At 40.4% G+C, this 21,221-nt stretch overlaps 1 protein-coding gene across 4 annotated transcripts in view; it reads left to right on the top strand.

Moving 5' to 3' along the window:
- RNASEH2B (ribonuclease H2 subunit B) overlaps positions 1 to 19,011 on the top strand; it is an 84,029-nt gene extending 65,018 nt beyond the window's left edge. For 3 of the 4 annotated variants that reach the window (XM_055123895.1, XM_055123894.1, XM_055123893.1), the window contains 2 exons: positions 956 to 1,036; positions 3,662 to 4,064. In XM_055123895.1, the coding sequence (XP_054979870.1) occupies positions 956 to 1,036; positions 3,662 to 3,769 (189 nt within the window). In that variant the 3' untranslated portion in view covers positions 3,770 to 4,064. Of the gene's footprint in view, positions 1 to 955; positions 1,037 to 3,661; positions 4,065 to 17,589 lie in introns of those variants that run through there. The other variant, XM_055123896.1, reaches the window with a different exon arrangement.
- The last annotated feature ends 2,210 nt before the right edge of the window (positions 19,012 to 21,221 follow it).

Raw genomic sequence — 21,221 nt, 5'->3', positions numbered from 1 at the left:
GTGCTATCACTCCAGCCCTTAGGGTTAATACATATTGGAATTTGTCAAGTTAGTTGAAGATCTATAAAAATCGTCCTTGTGACTGACAGACAGCCAGTTCCCCAGATTAAGCATCATGCCCATGCCTCTCTGTGCCTTTGCATGATACATGTATCATGGTTCCTGTAGTGCTATGCACATTAAGGACCCCACCTACCTCTCAAAATGCTTCATCCATCCATTGTTTCAAAGTGATTGTGTGAAGGTGAACGCATGTGATTGATAATAAAGGTTGACTTCGGTGGGTTTGGCCTAATGAAGAGTCCTTGTACAAAAATTGAGATTTCTCAGTGCAGTTCCTCTGCTAGGTGGGGTGCTAGTTATTATTCCCTCGACCCCAGTGCCCCCCTCTGCTGTTACCTGTTCTGCTAGGCTGTTCTTTTGTGGATAAAAATGAGAAAACTGAATTGAAACAGGTGAGAAGATGAAGTTATGAAGATGGTAACGAGAGGGGAGTGCTCCCCTGTTCTCCTAAGTGGACATTTAACCAACCTAGGAGGTGAACGAAGTGAGGCTACAGGCTGGCTCCCTGGCCCCTTGGAGGAAATGCATGTCTTTTCTGTGTTCACCGATAATCACCCCTGAGACTGTCTTTGAAGTCAGTGCTCACTAAGTGGCCACCCTCTGGGGGTGTGTGGAACATGTGGTGGGTATTACCAACTGTCAGGAGGGTCAGGCTGTGAGCTCAGTTGATCATATCTCCACCCCCATCACCAAGGCCGCTGCTTTGAAGGGAGCAGGGCTTTGTTTCGTATGTAACTGGCAAATGTGGAAGAACTTCTAAAAAGAGTGCCCTTTGCCAAATCTTCTGTTTCTTTTGACCTCAAAATGCATCCAAGTGGCATGTTGTTGTCCTTTTTCCCAATGGACTATCACGGTGATGTTTGATCCCCGCTTCACTGCTCTAACATTGCAGAAAGTAAAGCTATCAGATGAGCCCGTAGAAGCCAAAGAAGATTACACTAAGTTTAACTCTAAAGATCTGAAGACTGAAAAGGTACGTGTGTGCAGGTGGAGTGGCATGAGCTCGGGGGTGCCGGCTGCTACGGGAGCTCGCCAGCACCAATGCGCTTCACTGGGATTGTCATCTTCCCTGGCCTTAGGAATTGATTCACACAGGTCCCCAGCAATGAAGGCAGACTTTTACAGACCTCAGAAGGCGGTGTAGTAATGAGTGTAACTGGCTTTGGCTGTGAATTGGATGATAACAGTGGAACTGAAAGAGGGAACAGACAGACACAGGTAGTTTCTTTACTGGAAATTATGCTGGTGGCTGAATTATTCATTAGCCCCGCCACTCAGCAATCTCCCCAGCAAATATTTTGACAACTTTTCTTACTAAGCTTTGTTTCATACATACATAATACATACATATGTAGCCTTTAAAATTTGGCAGTTGGGGCCAGAGAGATCAAGCAGGGGTGATACACTGTTTGCTTGCATATGGCTGACCCGTTTGATCCGTGGTGCCACATAGCATCACTGGAGTACAGCCAGGCACAAACTCTGAGTGCAGTGTTAGATGTAAGCCCTGAGCACCACCTGCTGTAGCCCCCAATCAAAACAGTTAAGAATATTTTTCAATAAATTAAAATTGGATGTTAAGATATGTCAGTTCAGATTCTGCCCTTTTACTGTGAAAATGCTCACGTCATGAAACATTCTTGAAAAGTCATTAATAGGTTTCATTACATGCAATCATTTGTGCTATTTTATTTTATTTTATTTATTTATTTTTTGCTTTTTGGGTCACACCTGGCGATGCACAGGGGTTGCTCCTGGCTCTTCACTCAGGAATTACTCGTGGCGGTGCTCAGGGGACCTTATGGGATGCTGGGATTCGAACCCGGGTCGGGCGCATGTAAGACAAACGCCCTCCCCACTGTGCTATTGCTCCAGCCCCCATTTGTGCTATTTTATATAATTGTGTGAATCATGTTTTATTTCATCCTTCCCATATTTGGTTGCACGTATCATTTTTGCTTTTTAAATTGTTTGCGCTATAAAATGATAAACACTTTTTTATAGTTTGCATTTCTTATGATTTCATTAGACACAATTTTTAGAACTAAGAGTAAAAGTTAAGAAAATATGAGTTCTTTCATGATTTTTGTACACATGTGGTTGGTACTGCCAGCTGTCAAAGGGGATAGGGCATGGATTTATGTAATATGTGTATTATTAGGTAATAGGTAAGTCCTTATATATGCTATGCATATATATATTTAATGCTTTCCAGAAATGCAATAGAAATGTGCATTACTGACATAAGTTCCAATGAATACTTATCTCGCATTCTTCACAATTCTGAGTATTTTTACTCTCGAAAATGTTTGCCTCTCTGGGCTACCTTTCTTTAACTAAAAATACTCTTTGCATTACCACATTCTTATTACCTTTCAAGTTTTTCAGGTTGTAAGATTATTGCCCTTGCTCTTTTTGTATTTAGTAATATTTTCCTTGTTCATTTTTAAGAGCTCATTCTAAATTTGTGGCATTTAAATTAGGATACAAATTAGAATACAAATTATTAGGATACAAATAATTTTCCAGTTTCTGCCTAGTCTTTTTTATTTGATTTGTTAACAGTTTTTTCTGTAAATCTGGAGAGAAATTGTTCTTTACAATTTTCTTCTTATTTTTAGTGCACTAAGAATTTAGTAACAGAAAATTTGGTATGAATTTCTCATTTTTCATGCTGAGACCTTGCTGTTCTAAGTGAACTTCCAGTTACGTCAACAATATTTATTAACACATGTACAAGAATGCCTCTTGGAATTTTTGTTTTCTCTTGAATGTGTTTGTAATGTATCTGGACATGTCATGTCAGAGGACAATCAACTTGAGCATTGGCTAAGTAGGTGGTTCTCTCCGTGCTTACTCCAAGCAGGAGCACTTTTGAGTTTCTCTGTGAAAATCGTTTCTGCTCCACCCTTCTAACCTGGGCCCAGCCCCAGGGAGATAAAGGGCTGGGTCAGAATGTCCATTAGATTCAGGGGATAACTTAATTAAAAGTGACAGAAGCAAGATTTGGGGACCACATATTATTCCCTTAAAAGACACATTGGCAAAGATATTTGGAATCGGTTTTCTTGGAAAGCATTTCTGCGTTGGAGGAAAAACGGAGCCACTATCCGGGGCCGGTGCTCTGTAGCACAGGTTATTTTTTTTAATTTAAGAATATTATCCTGGTTTCCCATAGAGATTATGGTGGGGAGGGGGAATCAGATGGTAAATTGGTGTGAATTATTCATCGGAGTGTATACAGGCTCTAATTCCTCCCTCTGACAATTGCTGCCTGTGTCATTTCCAAGTTATTGCACTTAATGCACCCTCCAGAATTATCCTCCAGAAAGCAAGCCATTGGTTGTAATGTTCCACTTTTAAGAAGGCCACAATTTTGTCTCCTGCCCCTTTCGACATACTTTTGTCTCTTAGACCTGCATTCTGAATAGCAATCTAAACTTTTGAAAGCAGTCAGCCCTTTGTGAAGCACGTTTGCAGTGACTGCTTACCTTCCTCATTGAACAGAGGGACTTGCACCCCACAGTCTCTTTGGATTTGCTCGTATGCCTTATGAAAGTTACATTTATAACAAGTTTTCTCTTATTTTCATTAACAGAAAAATAGCAAAATGACTGCGGCTCAGAAGGCTTTGGCAAAAGTTGACAAGAGTGGAATGAAAAGTATCGATTCCTTTTTTGGTGCAAAAACTAAAAAAAAATGTTGAACAGATCTGAAAATTTGAAAAAGAAATCTAGCCCATTACATGTATAATTTTTACCCCTTCCTCCAATGCCACTGTACTTACCCTTATTACCACCTTGCAGGGGAAAGGGCATGCATTTTTTCAACATTTCTTTGTATTTGATTTTTTATGTTCATGAACAGAGTATGGGAAAGTAATCATGTAACTTCATGGCGTATGACCTTTGGATTTTCTTTCCACATAGTGAAAAGTAATCAAGTGAATAGAATTAACATATAACATCACAGTTTCCTCAATAAACTGACATGTGATCACATTTAAACGTGTGTCTGTTCTTTTACACAAACTTTACCACATGGTAGTTATACACCATGACTTTCAATAGACTGAGACCAATCAGATAATAATCCTATAGGATGAAATACAACTATTTTAAATCCTTTTTAAAATAAATCTGCTTAATATTTTTATATTAATACGTGTTCTTTGTGGGAAATTATAAATCAGAAATGGAAACTCTTTTTATTATTCATAGATAATACAATTATTTTTTTATAAAAAATAGTTTTGAAGGAATCACAATTTTTTGTTGTTGTTGTTTGGTTTGGTTTTTGTTTGGGGGCTACACCCCACAGTGCTCAGGGCTGACTTTTGGCTCTGTGCTCAGGGATCAGTCCTGCTGATGCTCGGGAGACCATGTGTGATGCTAGGAATTGAACCAGGTCAACTGTGTGCAAATGAAGCACCTTTATCCCTGAGCTATCTGTCAAGCCCCAAATCATAGTAGTTTTATAATTTTTTCTCTTTTTTAATCTATTTTTTCAAATAACTCCCTCTCCCCATCCAATCCTTGTTCTCAGTGTTACTGCAGTTGCCGTGGGTCACACAGATCCTTGGCAGTGGTGCTCACAGGAATTGCCGGCTTCAGTGTTCAGACCCCCTTGACCTTGCTCTTTGCTGAGGTGTGTGCTCCTGTGGTGGTGCTTGTACACTTGCTTGCAGCAGATTGCTCTTTCACAGAGGCCTGGGCGCTCCTGTGGCAGTGCTCACTGTGGCGGGAAGAATGCTGCTCACGAAGCATCACTTCTGCCCACCATGGTGCTCAGCTTGTCTCCGAAGCTGAGTGGTGCCCTGGTGGTATTTACACACACCTGACTGAGGCACACCGTGTCCTGGGACTACAGACAGCAGAGCTGCCAGGATTGTGCTGGGCACACAGGGTGACACCAGGTATGTGAACTCATGACCATAAGATATGTGCGGATATGCATTATAAACTACAAGGCTCTTCCACTGGGCCCCAAACATTCTGATTTTTATGACAATAATGTTTGCACGCAGCCAACCCATGTTCTATTCCTCTGCCCCTCTCGGAGAGCCCAGCAAGCTACCGAGAGTAATGCGCCCGCATGGCAGAGCCTGGCAAGCTACCGGTGTCATATACGATATGCCAAGCACAGTAACAATAAGTCTCACTACGAAGACGTTACTGGTGCCCGCTTGAGCAAATCGATGAGCAACGGGATAACAGTGATACAGTGAATGTTTGGTAAGCATTTTCCAGTCTACTACTCTTTGTTAATGCTTTTTTAAAGACAATCATATTTTCAGTGATTTGCATATTTGATTATTTAGTATCCATGACCCTATTTTTAAAATTTAATTAAATTAATTTATTTTTATTGAATCACTTTGAGATACACAATTACAAAGCTGTTCATGATGGGTTTCAGTCATATGATGTTCCAACACCCATCTCTCCACCAGTGTACATTTCTCACCACCAGTGTCCCCAGTATTCTTCCCACTACCCCATCCCTGCCTGCCTCTGTGGCAGGCACTTTTCTTTTTCTCTCTCTCTCTCTCTCTTTTTATGACCCTATTTTAAATATTTAATTTATTTCCAAACATTCAGACTATATGTAAATTTGTATGTACTTTTTTTATTGTTTCCTTAGATCAGACTTTTAGATGTAGCTTTATTGGTTCAGAACTAAGTTTTCTAATTTATGGGATTATATCTCACAGAAAGGTCATAGGATGCCTTACTCTTGCGTATAGGGATAGGAGTTCTTATCTTAATCAGGTTCACCTTGTTTAGGATATCATTATTGCAAATAAGGGGGGTAATGGTATTTTGTGGTGGTTTAAATTTACTCATTAATGATAGTGTGGCATATCCAATACGCATGGGTAGCTTGCTAGGCTCTGACGCACAGGCTCGATACTCTCAGTAGCTTGCCGGGCTCTCCCAGACGGGTGGAGGAATCAATTACTGGTGCTTGCTCGAACAAATCGATGAGCAACGGAGATGACAGTGACAGTGACAGTGAATGATAGTGTGCTTTTATCACATTTAGTTATTCTTTGTCATTTTATAAGAATTATCTACTTCTGTCCTCTGTTAAATTATTAGTGTCCATTTTAAATTAATGACTCTAAAAGTATTCTTTCATAGATTTTGGCATTTGATGAAATGTGTAATGTGCCTTCATTTTGTTTCTGATTTTTCTCATGCAGATGTTTTTGTATGCATGAACCTCTTTACATAGAGATTCCACTAAGGAAAGTGTTCCCTTAGCAAGAAAGTTAATCACTTCCTTTCTTCTAACTTAATAGTAATTTTCTGTCTTATATTTAATTATTTTAAGGTTCTAATCATACTTTTACTAGCTTTTGGTTTTTTATCTTTTAAATACTTCTTTTTCAGAAGTGCCTTTAGGGACTTCAGTAACTATTAAGGATGTCTTTTTCTGTTAAATCTTCTAACTGGTTGGTTTGTGGTAAATTTTCTCATTTTTAAATTTAATTTTTTAATTTTTATAAATGTATCTCTTTAAGCAACCAATATTATAAACTATTTATCTAAAACAGTTTCATATTGAATTTTCAATGAATAGATATCATTCTTTGAAAAATTATATGCTAGTTAAAAATTATATACTAGTTATACTTCTTTTCTTTTTTGTTTGTTTTGCTGGGGCCACATGCAGCTGTGCCAGGCTCACTCCTGGCTCTGTACTCGGGGATCACTGCTGGTGAGCCAGGGATCGAACCAGGGATCGAACCAGGGTCAGCTGTGTGCAACGCAAAAGCCCTACCATCTACACTGTTGCTCCGGCCCATAGTTATTTTTTATTTACTTTTAATTTTTTAAATTTTTTAATGAATCAGCATGATGTGCAGTTATAGACGTACAAACTTTTGTGATTATATTACTGTCATAAAATGATCGAATACCCATCCCTCTACCAGCGCATATTTTCCACCACCAGTGTTCCCAGTATCCCTCCCGCCACCCCCTCCCCATTCTGCCACCTGCCTCTGTGGCAGGCACATTCCCTATTACTCCCTTTCCTTTTGGTTCAGCCTTTTTGGAAAACAATATGGACATTTCTTAAAAAACTAGAAATTGAGCTCCCATTTGACCCAGCAATACCGCTGCCTGCGAACAGATGACTGGTTAAAGAAACTTTGTATATTTTTTTAATCTATTTTTAGCATGGTATATGGGTGAGAATATCCAGAACTGTGTTGAAGAGTAATAATAGTTATCTTTTTAGAATTTGTGATTTTAATAATGTGCTTTACACATTAATTTTAGCACTAATTGTCAGTATGATAGGAAGCATCATCTTTGCTGTGTACTTAATTTCTTTTGATATTGATTAATACATTAGATCTTTGAAAGATACTATCAAACATCTTTTGGGTGCCTATGGAGATGACTATGCAGTTTTCCCCATATTAAACTATAATTGAGTTCCTAAAATAAATCACACCTGGCGTTAAAAAAAGGATTCTGTCATGAGTGTTCTCCGGTTTAGCCACTGGCAGATCTTTATAAGGCACTTAGCAGCTTTACATTGATATTCAAATATTTTACATTATTTTATATTGATATTTAATATTCAATATTGATGTTAGATTTTACATTGGGATTATAGTACCTTACCATTGCTAATATTCTAGAGGAAATAATTGTGCACAGAAATATTGAACTTCTGGGAAAGTTTAAAGACTCTCTGAGCTTCCATATGAACCAAAAAATTATTCCAGTTTTTGGTATCTACCTCCAGAGCACAAAACAGTTATCAGAAAAGGTTTTTGCACTTTGAACTTTACAGAAGTTCTGCTATTTACAATTGCCGAGATCTGGAAACAACTCAAGTTGTGTTTGATACAACTTGTTCATGTGCTCAGAACAGGTGAGCACATAAATGAGCAGTAGTAGATACACACCATGGAATACTACCAAGCTCTAAGAAAAGATGAAGTCTTTGTTTTATTTTCTTATAGGCTTCTTTAACCTGAAATAATTTCTCCTTTCTTCTTTATCTTCCTACTTGACCTTGATATTTTTGAAGTATCAAAGCAATAATTATCCAGTAGTGTATTTCTCATTTTGGGTCAGCATCATATTTCTTGATAAGATCCAACTGAAGACTTTTGAGCACCCCCCGGGGCTTAATGTTGTATTTCTCTCTGCCCCATCAGAGAAGTCAGCTGGTGTTAGATGGCCTAACATCAGCAGTGGTAATTTTGATCACTTGATTAAGGTGTGTTGATGCACTGTGTAGGGTTATGTTTTTATAATTGCTAAGTAATTTGTAAATAAATGCCCTGGAACATGGAAGTATCTTATTGCTCATCACTCACCTACAAGTTTTATAATCTGAGGATTTTTCTAATCCTATATTTTGTAAATATAGGAAATGATTTTTCTAATCATTTCCTATATTTACATCTTTTCTACTGACATTTTAATTTATTTGTGTGTGTGCTTTACGAGTCGTGCTTTATTGGTCAAGTTATAAAGGTTTATTTATTGTATATAATTATCATTTTTCACAATTCCTGTATCAGGTCACAAACGTTTAGAATTTCCCGAGTTATTATACCAGTAGGGGCTGTAGTGATAGCACAGTGGGTAGGGTGTTCACCTTGCACGTGGCTGACCCGGGTTCAATTCCTCCGCCCCTCTTGGAGAGCCCGGGAAGCTACCGAGAGTATCCCACCTGCATGGCAGAGCCTGGCAAGCTACCCATGGCATATTCAATATGCCAAAAGCAGTAACAATAAGTTTCACAATGCAGACGTTACTGCTGCCCGCTCGAACAAATTGATGAGCAACAGGATTATACCAATAGAAGTACCTTTTGTCACAATATTTGGTCTCTTGCCTTTGTGCCAGAGACAGCCTCTCAAGGACATAGTAATTTAAGTGGATGTCTAGTTATTAATGAAACACTTGTGAGTAGCAGCACTGCCTGTCAAGGAAGCCAAAATGAAAAAAGACAAGATTCAAAGACTGACTTTCTGGCAGGGGACAGGGACCAAACCAGGGTACGCTGTGTGCAGGAAAGTCTTCTACTCACTCTACCGCCTCTTGGGCCCCAAACCCAGGATCTTCTGCCTGTGAAACATACGGCCCTGGTGGACTTTGTGAAGGTTTTTGTATCTCAGTTCATGAGAGGAATTACTCTGTGCTTTTCCTTTTTCTGGTTTGAAGATCAAAGTGAAGTAGTTTGTGTTATAAAATGACTGAGAAATAATAAGAGTTTGTGTGAGATTTGTATTGTTTCTTCTTGTTTCTTCCTTTTATGTTTCAAACTTCCAGTGAAGCTTTTGGGAACCTGAAATTTTTTTTTCCTCAAGGTTTTTAAATTATTAAAAATAATAAATATAAATAAATATAAAAAATAAGGTTTTCAAACTATTTCTATGAGATATAAAGCTTTTGTAATTTTCTCCTTTTTTCTATGCCAATTTTCATAATTTAATCTTTTAAAATATTGTGTTTCATCCAGATTGTTGAAATTATTGGCATAAGCTGTTCCACATGTTTATTATCCTTTTAATGTTTGAATCTGTAGTGACACTCTCTTTTTCATACTTGATATTGGTCATTTGTGTCTGCTCTTTTGTTTGGGTGATGAAAGATTCAGTTAAAGTTTTAACTTCTTGGATCCTTGAAAAACTCGTTGCCTTCTGCCTTATCTGAATTCCGATGAGATATTTATGCTAATTTTTATATTCCTTCCATGTTATGGCTTCCTTTTTCTCTCTGGCTTTTTTAAAAAATTATCTTTTTCTTGGTGGGGGGGCATGTCCAGTGATGCTTAAGGGTTACTCCATGTGCTTCACTTAGGGTCACTCCTGGTGGTGCTTGGGGGGACCTTGTGGGGTGCCAGATTCAAACCTGGGTTGGCTATATACAAGGCAAGCACCCTTCCCACTGTACTGTTGTTCCACCCCCATCTTGTATTATTAGTTTTAAGCAAATTCATTGTGGTATATTGGTATGGTTTTGTGTTTATTTTGTGAGTTTATTAAGCTTACTGGATTTTTTCAGTAATTTTTATGGAATTTGGAAATTTCTGGCCATTATTTCTTCAAAATAATTTTATTCTTTCATCTCCTTCTTGTCTCATCACTCCCATACCCAGTTTCTAGGACCCCAGCTACCACTGAAAGTGACTCCTGGCACATTTGGGAGCAGCCCCCAAATTCTCCACTTGGTTCTTATAAATACTTTTAATGGAATTACCTGGAATAACCATTGGTTTTAATCAATGCATAGAGTTTAGGTATGCAGCCTTTTAGATCAGTCCTAAATTATGTTAAGCACTTAGTCTAGTTTCCGTCCTTCACAGTTGATCCCTTTACCTGATTTACTCAACCTACATAACCATCCCTTCTGATAACGAGTTTTGTTCTTTTAGTATAAGATTTTTTTTGTTTTATTTATTTGCTAGTCTTCTGCCTTTAGTGTCTATATGAGTGAAATTATACAGTATTTATTTTTTTTCTCCATCTGGCTTATCTACAGATTCATCCGTGTTGTTGCAAATGAGTGCCACACCTGGCATTGCTCAGTGTCTGTTCCTGGCTTTCTGTTTGGTCACCATGACCACTGTTTTTCATGGAACTGAGCCCAGCCCACTGAGCTCTCTACCTTAGGTTTTTTGTTTTGTTTTGTATATCACTGAGTTATAGTCAATGTGGATTTATACACACCTTTTTGTTTTTGTTTTTGTTTTGGTCCTCAGGGCTTCTGGCTCCTGCTTAAGGATCACTTCTTGGGCCCATATGTGGTGCTGGGGATCAAATAGGAGTTAGCCATATACAAGGCAAGTGCCTTAACCCCTATGCCATATCTTTATCTAATCATCCGTGAATGATTAGATAGGTTCGAAATAACCTGTGTGCCCATTCACAGATAATAACCTAATAGGCACATGGGTTATTTCTTTTTTTAAAAAAAAATATTTTATAAAGTAGTTCACAATATTTTTACATTTAATATTCAAACACCAATCCCACCACCATTATACCTTCCCACCACCATATTTTGGATGTTTTCATCCCGAATCCTAATCCCTGTCCCAAAGCGAACCCAAATAATATATTTTATATTGTTTGTTAAAAAAAATGCTGAAAATACTACAAAAAAGTTTCCTTAGAGGAAAGAGTGTGAAGATTGTTGTATTAACCCAGGGGCCATTAAGCCCTTCTATAAGAGATAGCTAACATGTTGTTAAAGTTTGAGCCTTTTGTGCTTATATATATATATATATATATATATATATATACATACATATAAACATATATATATGTTAAAAAAAACATTTCCCTCTAATATTGGTTGCCTACTACTTTGAACCCGTACCATACTCCAAGAGTACCGCATCAAATATGGTGCGGTATTCTTGGAGTATGGATAGGGTATGTCCTATGAAGTGTCATGCGGCCGCAAATGTGGCCGTGCAGTCCAGGAGTAGGTTCACTCATGGGTGAGGCTCAGCCCAAGCGTGTGGAGAGCGGCCATGAACATGGCTACAGTTGAGTTCTGGAGGTTTTTGGCTGCCGGGGCTAGGTCCCTTGAGGCGGGAAGGGTTCTCTCCTGCCCCCCTCTGGGTACCCCAAGTGAAGCAGCCGTACAGGGTCTGGCGGCATGGTTATGGTGAGCATCATGCTATGCTCCCTTCCAGGACTGCTCTGTTCAACGGGACCAGGAACAGAGATCATCAGCCCGTATCCCCCACCCCTCCACCTCCCACCCCCCCCCCTTTTCTGGCAACTCAGCAGTCATGCCCATAAGCAGCTTCTGGCTGGTGCAGATAATCTCATTGTCAGCCACCATTCATGTCTTTCTCTCCTGGAAGGGAGCATGACATGACACTGGCCAACTGACCATAACCAGCTATGGACCCCATACTAGGCCCCACCAGGCTGTTTTACTCGAAGAGCCCCAGAGGGGGATGGGTGAGAGTCCTCCCTTCCCCAAGGGACCCAACCCCAGCAACTGAAAACCTCCAGAACTCAACTGCCACCATGCTCATGGACGCTCTCCACACATCCAGGCCGAGCTTCACCCACGAGTGAATCCCAAAAAACCCAGGTATGCAGGACTTTGTGACTGAGAACTCTGGGTTCAATGAGACCAAGAATGAAGATCCCCCGCCCACATCCCCCGCCCACTCCCACCCCTACCACCAGTCTCTGGGAACATGGGTTATTTCTAACTCTTGATTACTATAAGTAGTGCACCAGTGAACATGGCTGAACATTAAAATTAAAAATTCAGTCTACATAGTCTTTAATCTCCGTAGATCAAAGTCTTTAATCTCTGTAGGTTCAAGAGCCATCAGTTTTGTCAGTTGAATTGTACTTGGTGTAGCTATTTTAGATGTGTCATAATCCAGAGTTTGAATACATTGTTATATCTATTTAGCAATGCTAATATTAATAAAATCACTTATACAGTTTAGGGATTCATTAATTCAAGCTATCAAGCACACAACTTATTGAATTTAGAGCTTTATTTCTATATTGAACATTATTGAAATGTAGAACATGTTCATGGTAAACTATACAAACTCTTTGTCTTCCCAGGAGCTATTTTTTTAATCAGCTTTATAGAGGGATGATTAAAAAGTTTAAATGGCATATATTCAAGGCTTGTAATATAATGTTTTTGATTACATATACTTGTCACTTGTTATCTCGTTGATCTTCGATTTGCTCGAGCAGGCGCCAGTAACGTCTCCATTTGTCCCTGTCACGTGCTAGTATAGCCCAATGATACCTGCTCACTCCAGGAACAGGAAGAGCCTCAAACCATTCATTCAGGGTTTTGACGAAGAAGTCTGACCATCTTATTGGTAGGCGGCCATGTGGTCTTTTGACATCCCGTGGAATCAAGTCGGTAACAGCTCTAGTCCAGCGGTCATCTCTGAATCGCATTACATGTTCGGCTCATCTGAATTTTTTGTTTTTGTTTTTGTTTTGGGGTCACACCTGGCGATGCACAGGGGTTACTCCTGGCTCTGCACTCAGGAATTACTCCTGGCGGTGCTCAGGGGACCATATGGGATGCTGGGATTTGAACCCGGGTCGGCCGCATGCAAGGCAAATGCCCTACCCGCTATGCTATCACTCCAGCCCCCCGGCTCATCTCAATTTTGATGTCTTGGCAAACCAGACAGTGTCCCTGATTCTTGACCATCGACAAAGGTCGGAACTCCGGATTCCTTATCTCACTTGAGGGAGACGTGATACTCCTAGCATAGCTCTTTCAATTCCTCTTTGGGATACCCGAATAGCATTCTCATCCTGTTTGTGTAGGGCCCAGGTGTCTGAGACATACATTAGTGCAGGAAGAACAGTGGAATCGAAAAGACGTGCCCGGAGCTGGAGGTTCTTCGTCTTCTTAACCACTTCGACACTTTTGAAGGCTTTCCACACTGCTCTCTTCCTATACATGCATTGAAATTTCTACCACAGTCAAGCTAACCAACATATTTATCACTTCCAAGTTACTACTATGTATGGGGGGAAGTGGCATAGTATTAGAACACTTAGGGTCAACAGCATTATTTCAAGTGTACAACACAATATTAACTGCATGTTCACTGTATCACTGTCATCCTGTTGCTCATTGATTTGCTTGAGTGGGCACCAGTAACGTCTCCATTGTGAGACTTGTTACCATGTCATATTAATTATATAGTTAACATGCTATATATATATTCAATTCCTTTAAATAGGTGCTCACATGTTTTAGTTAAAGATTAAATGGAAATTTGGGAAACTTCAGTTTAAATGGGAGTTTGGGAAACCAGCCTATATAATACACACATACACAGATATATCCTGTTGTTTCAATGATTGAAGGAATTTCCAACTATAGCCTTTTTAAATATACCAAACTTAGGCAACTTGTCCTACATGAATCCTTTGGCCCTTTGTTCTCTTCCTTACATCATTTTTCTTTTTGATTAATGTGCTGAGTTTGGGGAAAGCTTCAAAAACAATTCTGCAAACTATAAAACCACTTGTGTACACAGACAAGAGCCTCCATCATTTTCATCAAACCATGCATATTTCTGAAGCTGATCTCAGATTACCATTATTCTTTCCCTTTTTATGTCTGGTTAATCTTCAGTTTAAATTCCCCTAGTCCTCTAGCTCTTTCATCTTTCAAGGTTTGTGTTTCTCTGGTGCTGCACCCCCATCAGGGCTGATGTGGACAGCAATTAGATTTGTATTTTGTTGGTTCCACTCTGTTTGTAGTATGCAACAGTCCATTCCCAGAGTCATCTTTCTCTTATTTGGACCTAGGCAAGGCTCAAAGAGTATTCGGAAGTGCTAAATGAAAATATCCTTACTAAATGTTCACTCTGTATTGGGTGCAAACTCATTGACAACAGTAAACAGCTATCTTCATCTTTTAATGTAAATAAAAGGAAAAATGATCAGTCATGTTTCAAGTGACACTAAAAAGTTTTCTCCAAAACACGAAAGTAAAAGTCATTTACCTAAAAAGGCCAGTGATCTTAGTAGCAACTTATCTCTGACTGGAGTCCCAGTCACGCCTTGTCTCTGTGACCTTGGGCGAGTCACTAGCACTGACTAACCCAGTCATGTCTTCCTGGGGAGACGAGCCCAGCTGGCGTGTGCACTGCCCTGCCTTGCTGCTGCCTGGAGAGCTGCTGTTTCCCCCCATAAGGCAGCGTGTGCTGTTGGCACCTTTTCAGTGCTCACTACCTGTCAGACTCAAGATGCATTAGCACAACTACGCTTTGACATAAAGTCTGGAAAGAAATATAGCAGTGTGATTATTCTGGCCATGGTGGAATTTATGACATCTATTTTAATTTTCTTTCCCATGGATCATACTACTTTACAATGGAAAGAAATGCAAGGGGCATAATTATTGGGAAGTAATAGCAAGGACTGATAACAGTACTTTGTAATTTCTAAATGTTTTTTTCCATGAATTTTTGTATCAAATCCTGTCAGAAGCCTTATGACACAACTGACAATACTATGTCCATTTACAGTGGAAAAAATAGGGCCGTCCTAAGATTGCATAGGTAGATAAAATAACTGAGCCAAAACTTAAAACTAGGACCTTTGACTCGCAGGCACACCAAATTCCCTTCTACCATGAGCAACAACTTTGGCCTATGCATCTTAGGATGTCATCTCCTTCCCATATTAGAAAGACAGCCTGGTCCCAAGGTCAGGGTTGACTTTCTCTAATCTTAAAGTTGACCTGTCCTGACTAGCTACCTTGGATCATACTTCCACTTCCTCACAGGAACCCCTTTTTCTAGGACTAAGCCCAGATTTGGAGATCTCCACTGTCATTTCCACATCATAGTGTTCAACCTCTTTCTGGAAGACAGAGTTCCTGGTCTAGGAGGGCATGTGTAAGGGCATTTTTAGTGTTCTTGGATAATGTTCCAGGTTTTGAGATCATTTGAAAAATCACAAATTCCATTTGGGGCCTTAGTGATAGGACATTTTCCCCTGCACATGGCTGACTCACTTTGATTCCCAGCACTCCACATGGCCCCACGAGTCTGCCAGGAATGATCCCTGAGTAAAGAGCTAAGGGTAAGCTCTGAACACTGCCAGGTTTGGGCCAAAAACAAAACAAAACAAAATTATTTAATTCACTTTTTGAATACACTCCTTAGGGTTATGATAGTAGACTGATGAGAAGATTTCTTACCTAAAGTTGCAGTGCTTAACAATATCCGCAGAACCATATATAGATAGATAGATAGGCATCTATATATAATTATATTATGTCCTATATAATCTTTAGAACATCCTCTAACCCTGTTCTGCAGAGGTGGACCTCAGGGATTCCCTCCAACATCAAGTCCAGTCTCCTCCTCTTTGCCCACCCGAGTTCCTAATGGTGCCAGGTTTATGTTCCTGAGTGTGATGAACTGCAGGTCAGGAGTGTGACTCGGAGTTCAGAAAAGCTCTTCCTCGACTGGTGTATTTGCATATCAGATCTTCCAGATGTCAACAAAAAGCTGTTGTAAACTTGAGCATATCGACCAGTTGTAAACTTGAGCATATCAACCGGACTCCCATTGATATTACTCGGGTGGGCTCACACATAGCCTACAAGATTGGAAGGCACCAAGTGATGTACAGAGGAATCAGAACTTTTCACAAACTCTCATAGTACTGTTATGTTACACCTGTGCTTTAATCAGAGTAGGTGAAAATTTTAAGTTAGTTATGTTAGGGGTTTTGTTGCTTGTTTTGGTTGGTCGGGGCCATACCCTGTGATATTCAGTGGCTGCTCCCAACTTGGTGCTCTGGGGACCATTAGGCCTGAAACCTGGGTCTCTGGAAGGCAAAGCCTGTGTCCCGTCTACTGAATTATTTCCCCAGCCCTATTATAAACCCTTTTAGAAGAAAAAGAAGCCGAAGAATAAGCTGGAATTCATTTATTCCTTTAACGACATACATGAGCACCCTACTGCCAAATGTGAGTGCCGCAGCGGGGTGCAGCAGGCAGCCCGGGGAACAAGCATCCCTGCTGGGGACACCTTCTGGCTTGGGCAGCAGAGACAGGCCCGAAGAGAGCACGGAGCTGGTGAGAAAGCTGAGCCTGGAGGTGGGACCCCTGCTCGGCATGTCTTATCCACATGGTGGCAGAGAAATCTGATTTTTCTATCAACTTTTTCTCTTTTTTTGTGACTGATAGCTCCCACAAAAATTATGTTTGACTTGGCACTCAGTTGCAAGCAGTTCATACGAACTAGAACTTGTTGAAAGGCATATTTGGGATTACCCCCACCAGTAACACTGGGGCAGCACTGTATTAGCACTGTTGTCCCATTGTTCATCGATTTGCTCGAGTGTGCACCAGTAATGTCTCCATTGTGAGACTTGTTGTTACTGTTTTTGGCATATTTAATATGCCACAGGGAGCTGGGGTATACATAAGATATCCTATTTTTATACAAAATAATAATAATAAAATGAGGTGTCCCTGAAGGAGAATGACCCTTTACCTATTAAAAAATATGAAATGAGTTAGAATCCTGGCCTTGCACTGCATGGTCTCCTGGTCTCCTGAGCACCACTGGGCCTGACTCTGGAACTCAGGGCAGGGCGAGGGAGGGGTCGTCAGGAAAGCTCCTGAGCACTGCAGGTGTGGCCCAAACCCCCACCCTCCCAAAAATTGAAACATAAAGAAAAGAGGCTTAAGAGTAATTCGTCCTCAAACTTATCTGTAATGTGTTTCTTGTATTTTTTTTAAGTGATGGCATTCACTGGGCAGCCTAATGTTTTCTGAATCCTGCTGCCTGTGAGCACTGACGGGAAAGCTTACTTTTACTCACACTCCAGGGTCCTAATTCTAATCAGGTTTAGCTTAAGTCTACCAGGCTGCCATTACCTTCACCTGAGCTCTCTAACGGAGACCAGAGCAGCCGGCCTGACTTTTCTCTTCTAGTGGCTAGTCATGGAGGTTGCAGGTGACTCTCAGCAGGATACAAAGTGTATTTTTCTTTTCTCTCTAGGTGGCAGCACAAAGACGGAAAAGGGACAAGTGACAGCAGTTATGTGCAAGGCTTCGCTGCATCTTCACATTCCCAAAGGGTTGTGACATCTGAGCACCTGCCAGAGATATCAGCAAATGCCAAAAGATGTATTTTTGAGCCTAGCTGTGCATGCCTCGCTGCTCTGATGAACCACCAGCTCGCGGCTGCGCTTCTCCCTGGAGGGGATTCTCACGTGGAACTTGGCAGCAACCCCCACCCCAAGTGTGAACCTGCCCTCTGTGCCCTCCCGCCCCCTCAGCTCTTCCCCTTCTCAGGTGCCACGTCTGGGGTTCGTGGTTCCCATTTCAAAACAGAGGCGAAGGCACATGAACAGCTCAGGTCTTTGCTCAGTTAAGTCTGGCCATGCTGACCTCTGCTTTCCCAACTGACTCTGCTTTTAATCTACGCAGAGACTAAGGATTTGATTCCTTTTACAACTTTTTGCCTTGCTTTAAAGGAAAAAACTTACCTAATCTTTCTTTAACAATTTTGGCAGCTTCTAATTGATAATACCTGACAGACTTATTCTGTCTCAGACAGAAGTGGAATTTCAACAAATTTCACTTTTACATTATAAGTTTGTCCTGATCAAGGTCTAGCCACTATTTCTCCCTCTCATCTCTGGTGCTTGCTCATTGTCCATGGTGAAATAACACAGATGCTATATTGTGGCACAGTTTTATATTTATTCTTCATGTAAGCCTCTCCATATTTCCAATCTCCTTTTTATGAATATCTTACTCTTTTAAACATGATTCAGTCATTAAATACCCTTACATATTTCACCTGTCATCCCTAGGACAGGTTATCATTTGCATCTATGTGGTTGACTTGTTTCTGTCTAAAATTGTGTGTTATGGAAGTGTTTTAGAAAGTTGCACAATGGACTAGAGGCACTATCTCAACACACACACGTATATACATATATAGTTTCATCCCTGTCATAGATTTGGAAAACACTAAGATAACTGGGTTAACTCTAGACTTATCATATTAGTTTCTTGGCTCATAGCAATTACTTTTATTCACTATCTTGATGACCAATAGTCTTAAAATCTAGCACAGTGGGTAGGGCATTTGCCTTGCACGCAGCCGACCCGGGTTCAATTCCTCTGTACCTCTAAGAGTACCCAGCAAACTACCGAGAGTATCCTGCCTGCACGGCAGAGCCTGGCACGCTCCCTGTGGCGTATTCGATATGCCAAAAACAGTAACAACAAGTCTCACAATGAAGACGTTACTGGTGCCCACTCGAGCAAATCGATGAACAACGGGATGACAGTGCTACAGTGCACATATAAAAATTGATTTATTTTTAAGAATAAAAAGAATTTTGGAGTTCAAAGTATAAGGTATGAAGGAGGGTTGGAAGTAGATGCAATTTAGTGGGGAATTGCAAGATATAGGAAGTAAATGTAAGGGGAACCAGGGGGTGGGGGAGGGGAGGACAGCCTGCAGCATGCAAAAGTATTTGGAGCTTTGAGTGGTCTCATCCTTTTGACATGCCAGCTCACCTGGCTGTTCAGGTGGTCTTCCTTCTTCAGACAGGATCCCAAACCTCTTCTTCAGGAGATAATTGGCCCTCTTAAAGTCCAACAGGAAACAGAACCTGATTCAGGGAAATCTACAAACTGCCTTTCCACAGGTAGACATCTCCATTATCCTCTGAGAACACCTCATTGCCTGTGCTTCTGAAGTTGATCCAGAGGTCAGGTGGAACTCAGGCATGTCACTCAGGCTTTCAGAGACAGCAGCCCACAGAAATGACCTGTTTGAAATCCAGGCTGTTGGGATGTGGATCGAAAGCATGGTACATACAGTTATGGGGCTAAAATCAGACATTCCTCTCCTCAAATCACCCCCGCCACTGCCCTCAGAGGTCAGTGTGGACTTTCACACCCATGAGTTGCCAACACGAGTTCTACTGAGTGAAGTATAGTGTGACCTTGAGCGAACTGGTTAGTATCTCAGCACCCATCCTGGGGCAGAACTGGCAAGCCCCTAAATCTCACTCCTTCAGAAGATGGACCTCCGGGAGACCTTTGGGTGAGTACCCAGAAGGTGCTCACCTGCCAGAGGTCCAAGGCCTAAGAAAGACTTCTCAGAATATTTGTTTTAACCCTTACTACCCATGACCTTGGCTCTCTTCTCTCTTCCTCTTCCCCTCCACCTTCCTCCGTACAAACAAACACACACACACACACACACACACACACACACACACACACTCATTACTCTAAAGCCACTAAACCCTGATCATGACTCAGAGGTTATTAGGAGCCCCCATTCTCTTATTTGGGTCCCAAACTCCCAGTCCACTGGCCTCTCAACTTTGAGGAATTACTAATTCCTTCAATGCAAACTGAAAAAAATTCATTAGCTACTTTCTCTTTACACGATTCATTTTACATACTTCAAGATGTTAGAAAGAGGTGGGGCTAAAGGGGTAGTGCATCGGGTGGGACTTACCTTACACACAGCCAACTGGGGTTTCGATCCACTGAGCCTGCCAGGAGTGACCCCTGGCACAGCCAGGTGTGGTCCCAAAGCAAAAACAAGCAAAAGTAAAGTTATTAAGAGAGAAACAAAAAATAATTCCCAATGCTACCCTTCCCATGCTCCTCAAATTACATGAGGTCTTTTTCTTTAGTTATCCAATTCCCAATATCTAGTTTCTGCTGTTTTTCTAGCCAACATTTCTGTAGTCACTTTTTATGAAATCTACTTCATTTGTTTATCAAAGAATCAAATACTAAAATTCGGAAATTCTCATAAGAAAACTGAAATTAAGTAGGGAGGGCAAATTGGGGAAGAGGTTAAATGCATAGCATCTCTTTATTTTTATTTTCTTTCTTGTGTAAAGTTTTTATTATAAAATGTTGTATTATTTGGTACATTAATACAAAAATTCAAGAATACACTGTTAATTTATACCACTGGTTCCTTAAAATATCTTTTTCAAGATTATAATCTTGAAAAATCATGAGTCTCCTTTAGTAAGTTCCTTAGAAGAATGTATATTTCTCATTATTCAAGTAGAGCTTAGCCTAGCAAATACTGTAAGTAAGCAATACTGTGAGTGATCAGATAATTACTCTTCTGCCTCAAGCTTTCAACAGTTGCTTATCCCATCCACTGAGACTTTGACACTCCTTACCCAGTCAAAGATACATGTTTTGTTTTGATCTTTCTCTGTCTGACAAGAATAAAGACAATGAAATTAGTTTTGAATTTTAACTAAAAGTCATTGCAGATACTCTGGGGAATTTCACAATCAGAACTGAGAATTTCTGTATCCAAAACTGAAGTGAGGGGTAGGGAGAAATGACTGACCAAAAGGAGCACAGAAACAAAGTGCCTGCCATTGAGGCAGGCTGCCCATGAGGGGGTGAGGGTTGTCGGGAGGGATGTGGGGGATATTAGTGGTGGGAAATGTACACTAATGGAGGGATGGGTGTTGGGACATCGTATGCCTGAAACTCAGTCATGAAAACTTTGCAACTGGATCTCATTGTAATTCAATAAAGTAAGTAAAATAAATAGATCATGGGAAATGAAATAAATAAAAATAAAAGGAACACAGAAAAATGAAGTTTCACATTTGTTGATAT

Source organism: Sorex araneus, chromosome 1, assembly GCF_027595985.1.
Source record: "Sorex araneus isolate mSorAra2 chromosome 1, mSorAra2.pri, whole genome shotgun sequence".
NCBI lineage: Eukaryota > Metazoa > Chordata > Mammalia > Eulipotyphla > Soricidae > Sorex > Sorex araneus.
Note: the sequence above shows the minus strand (reverse complement) of the source record. Positions and strands in the feature narration are given on the sequence as shown.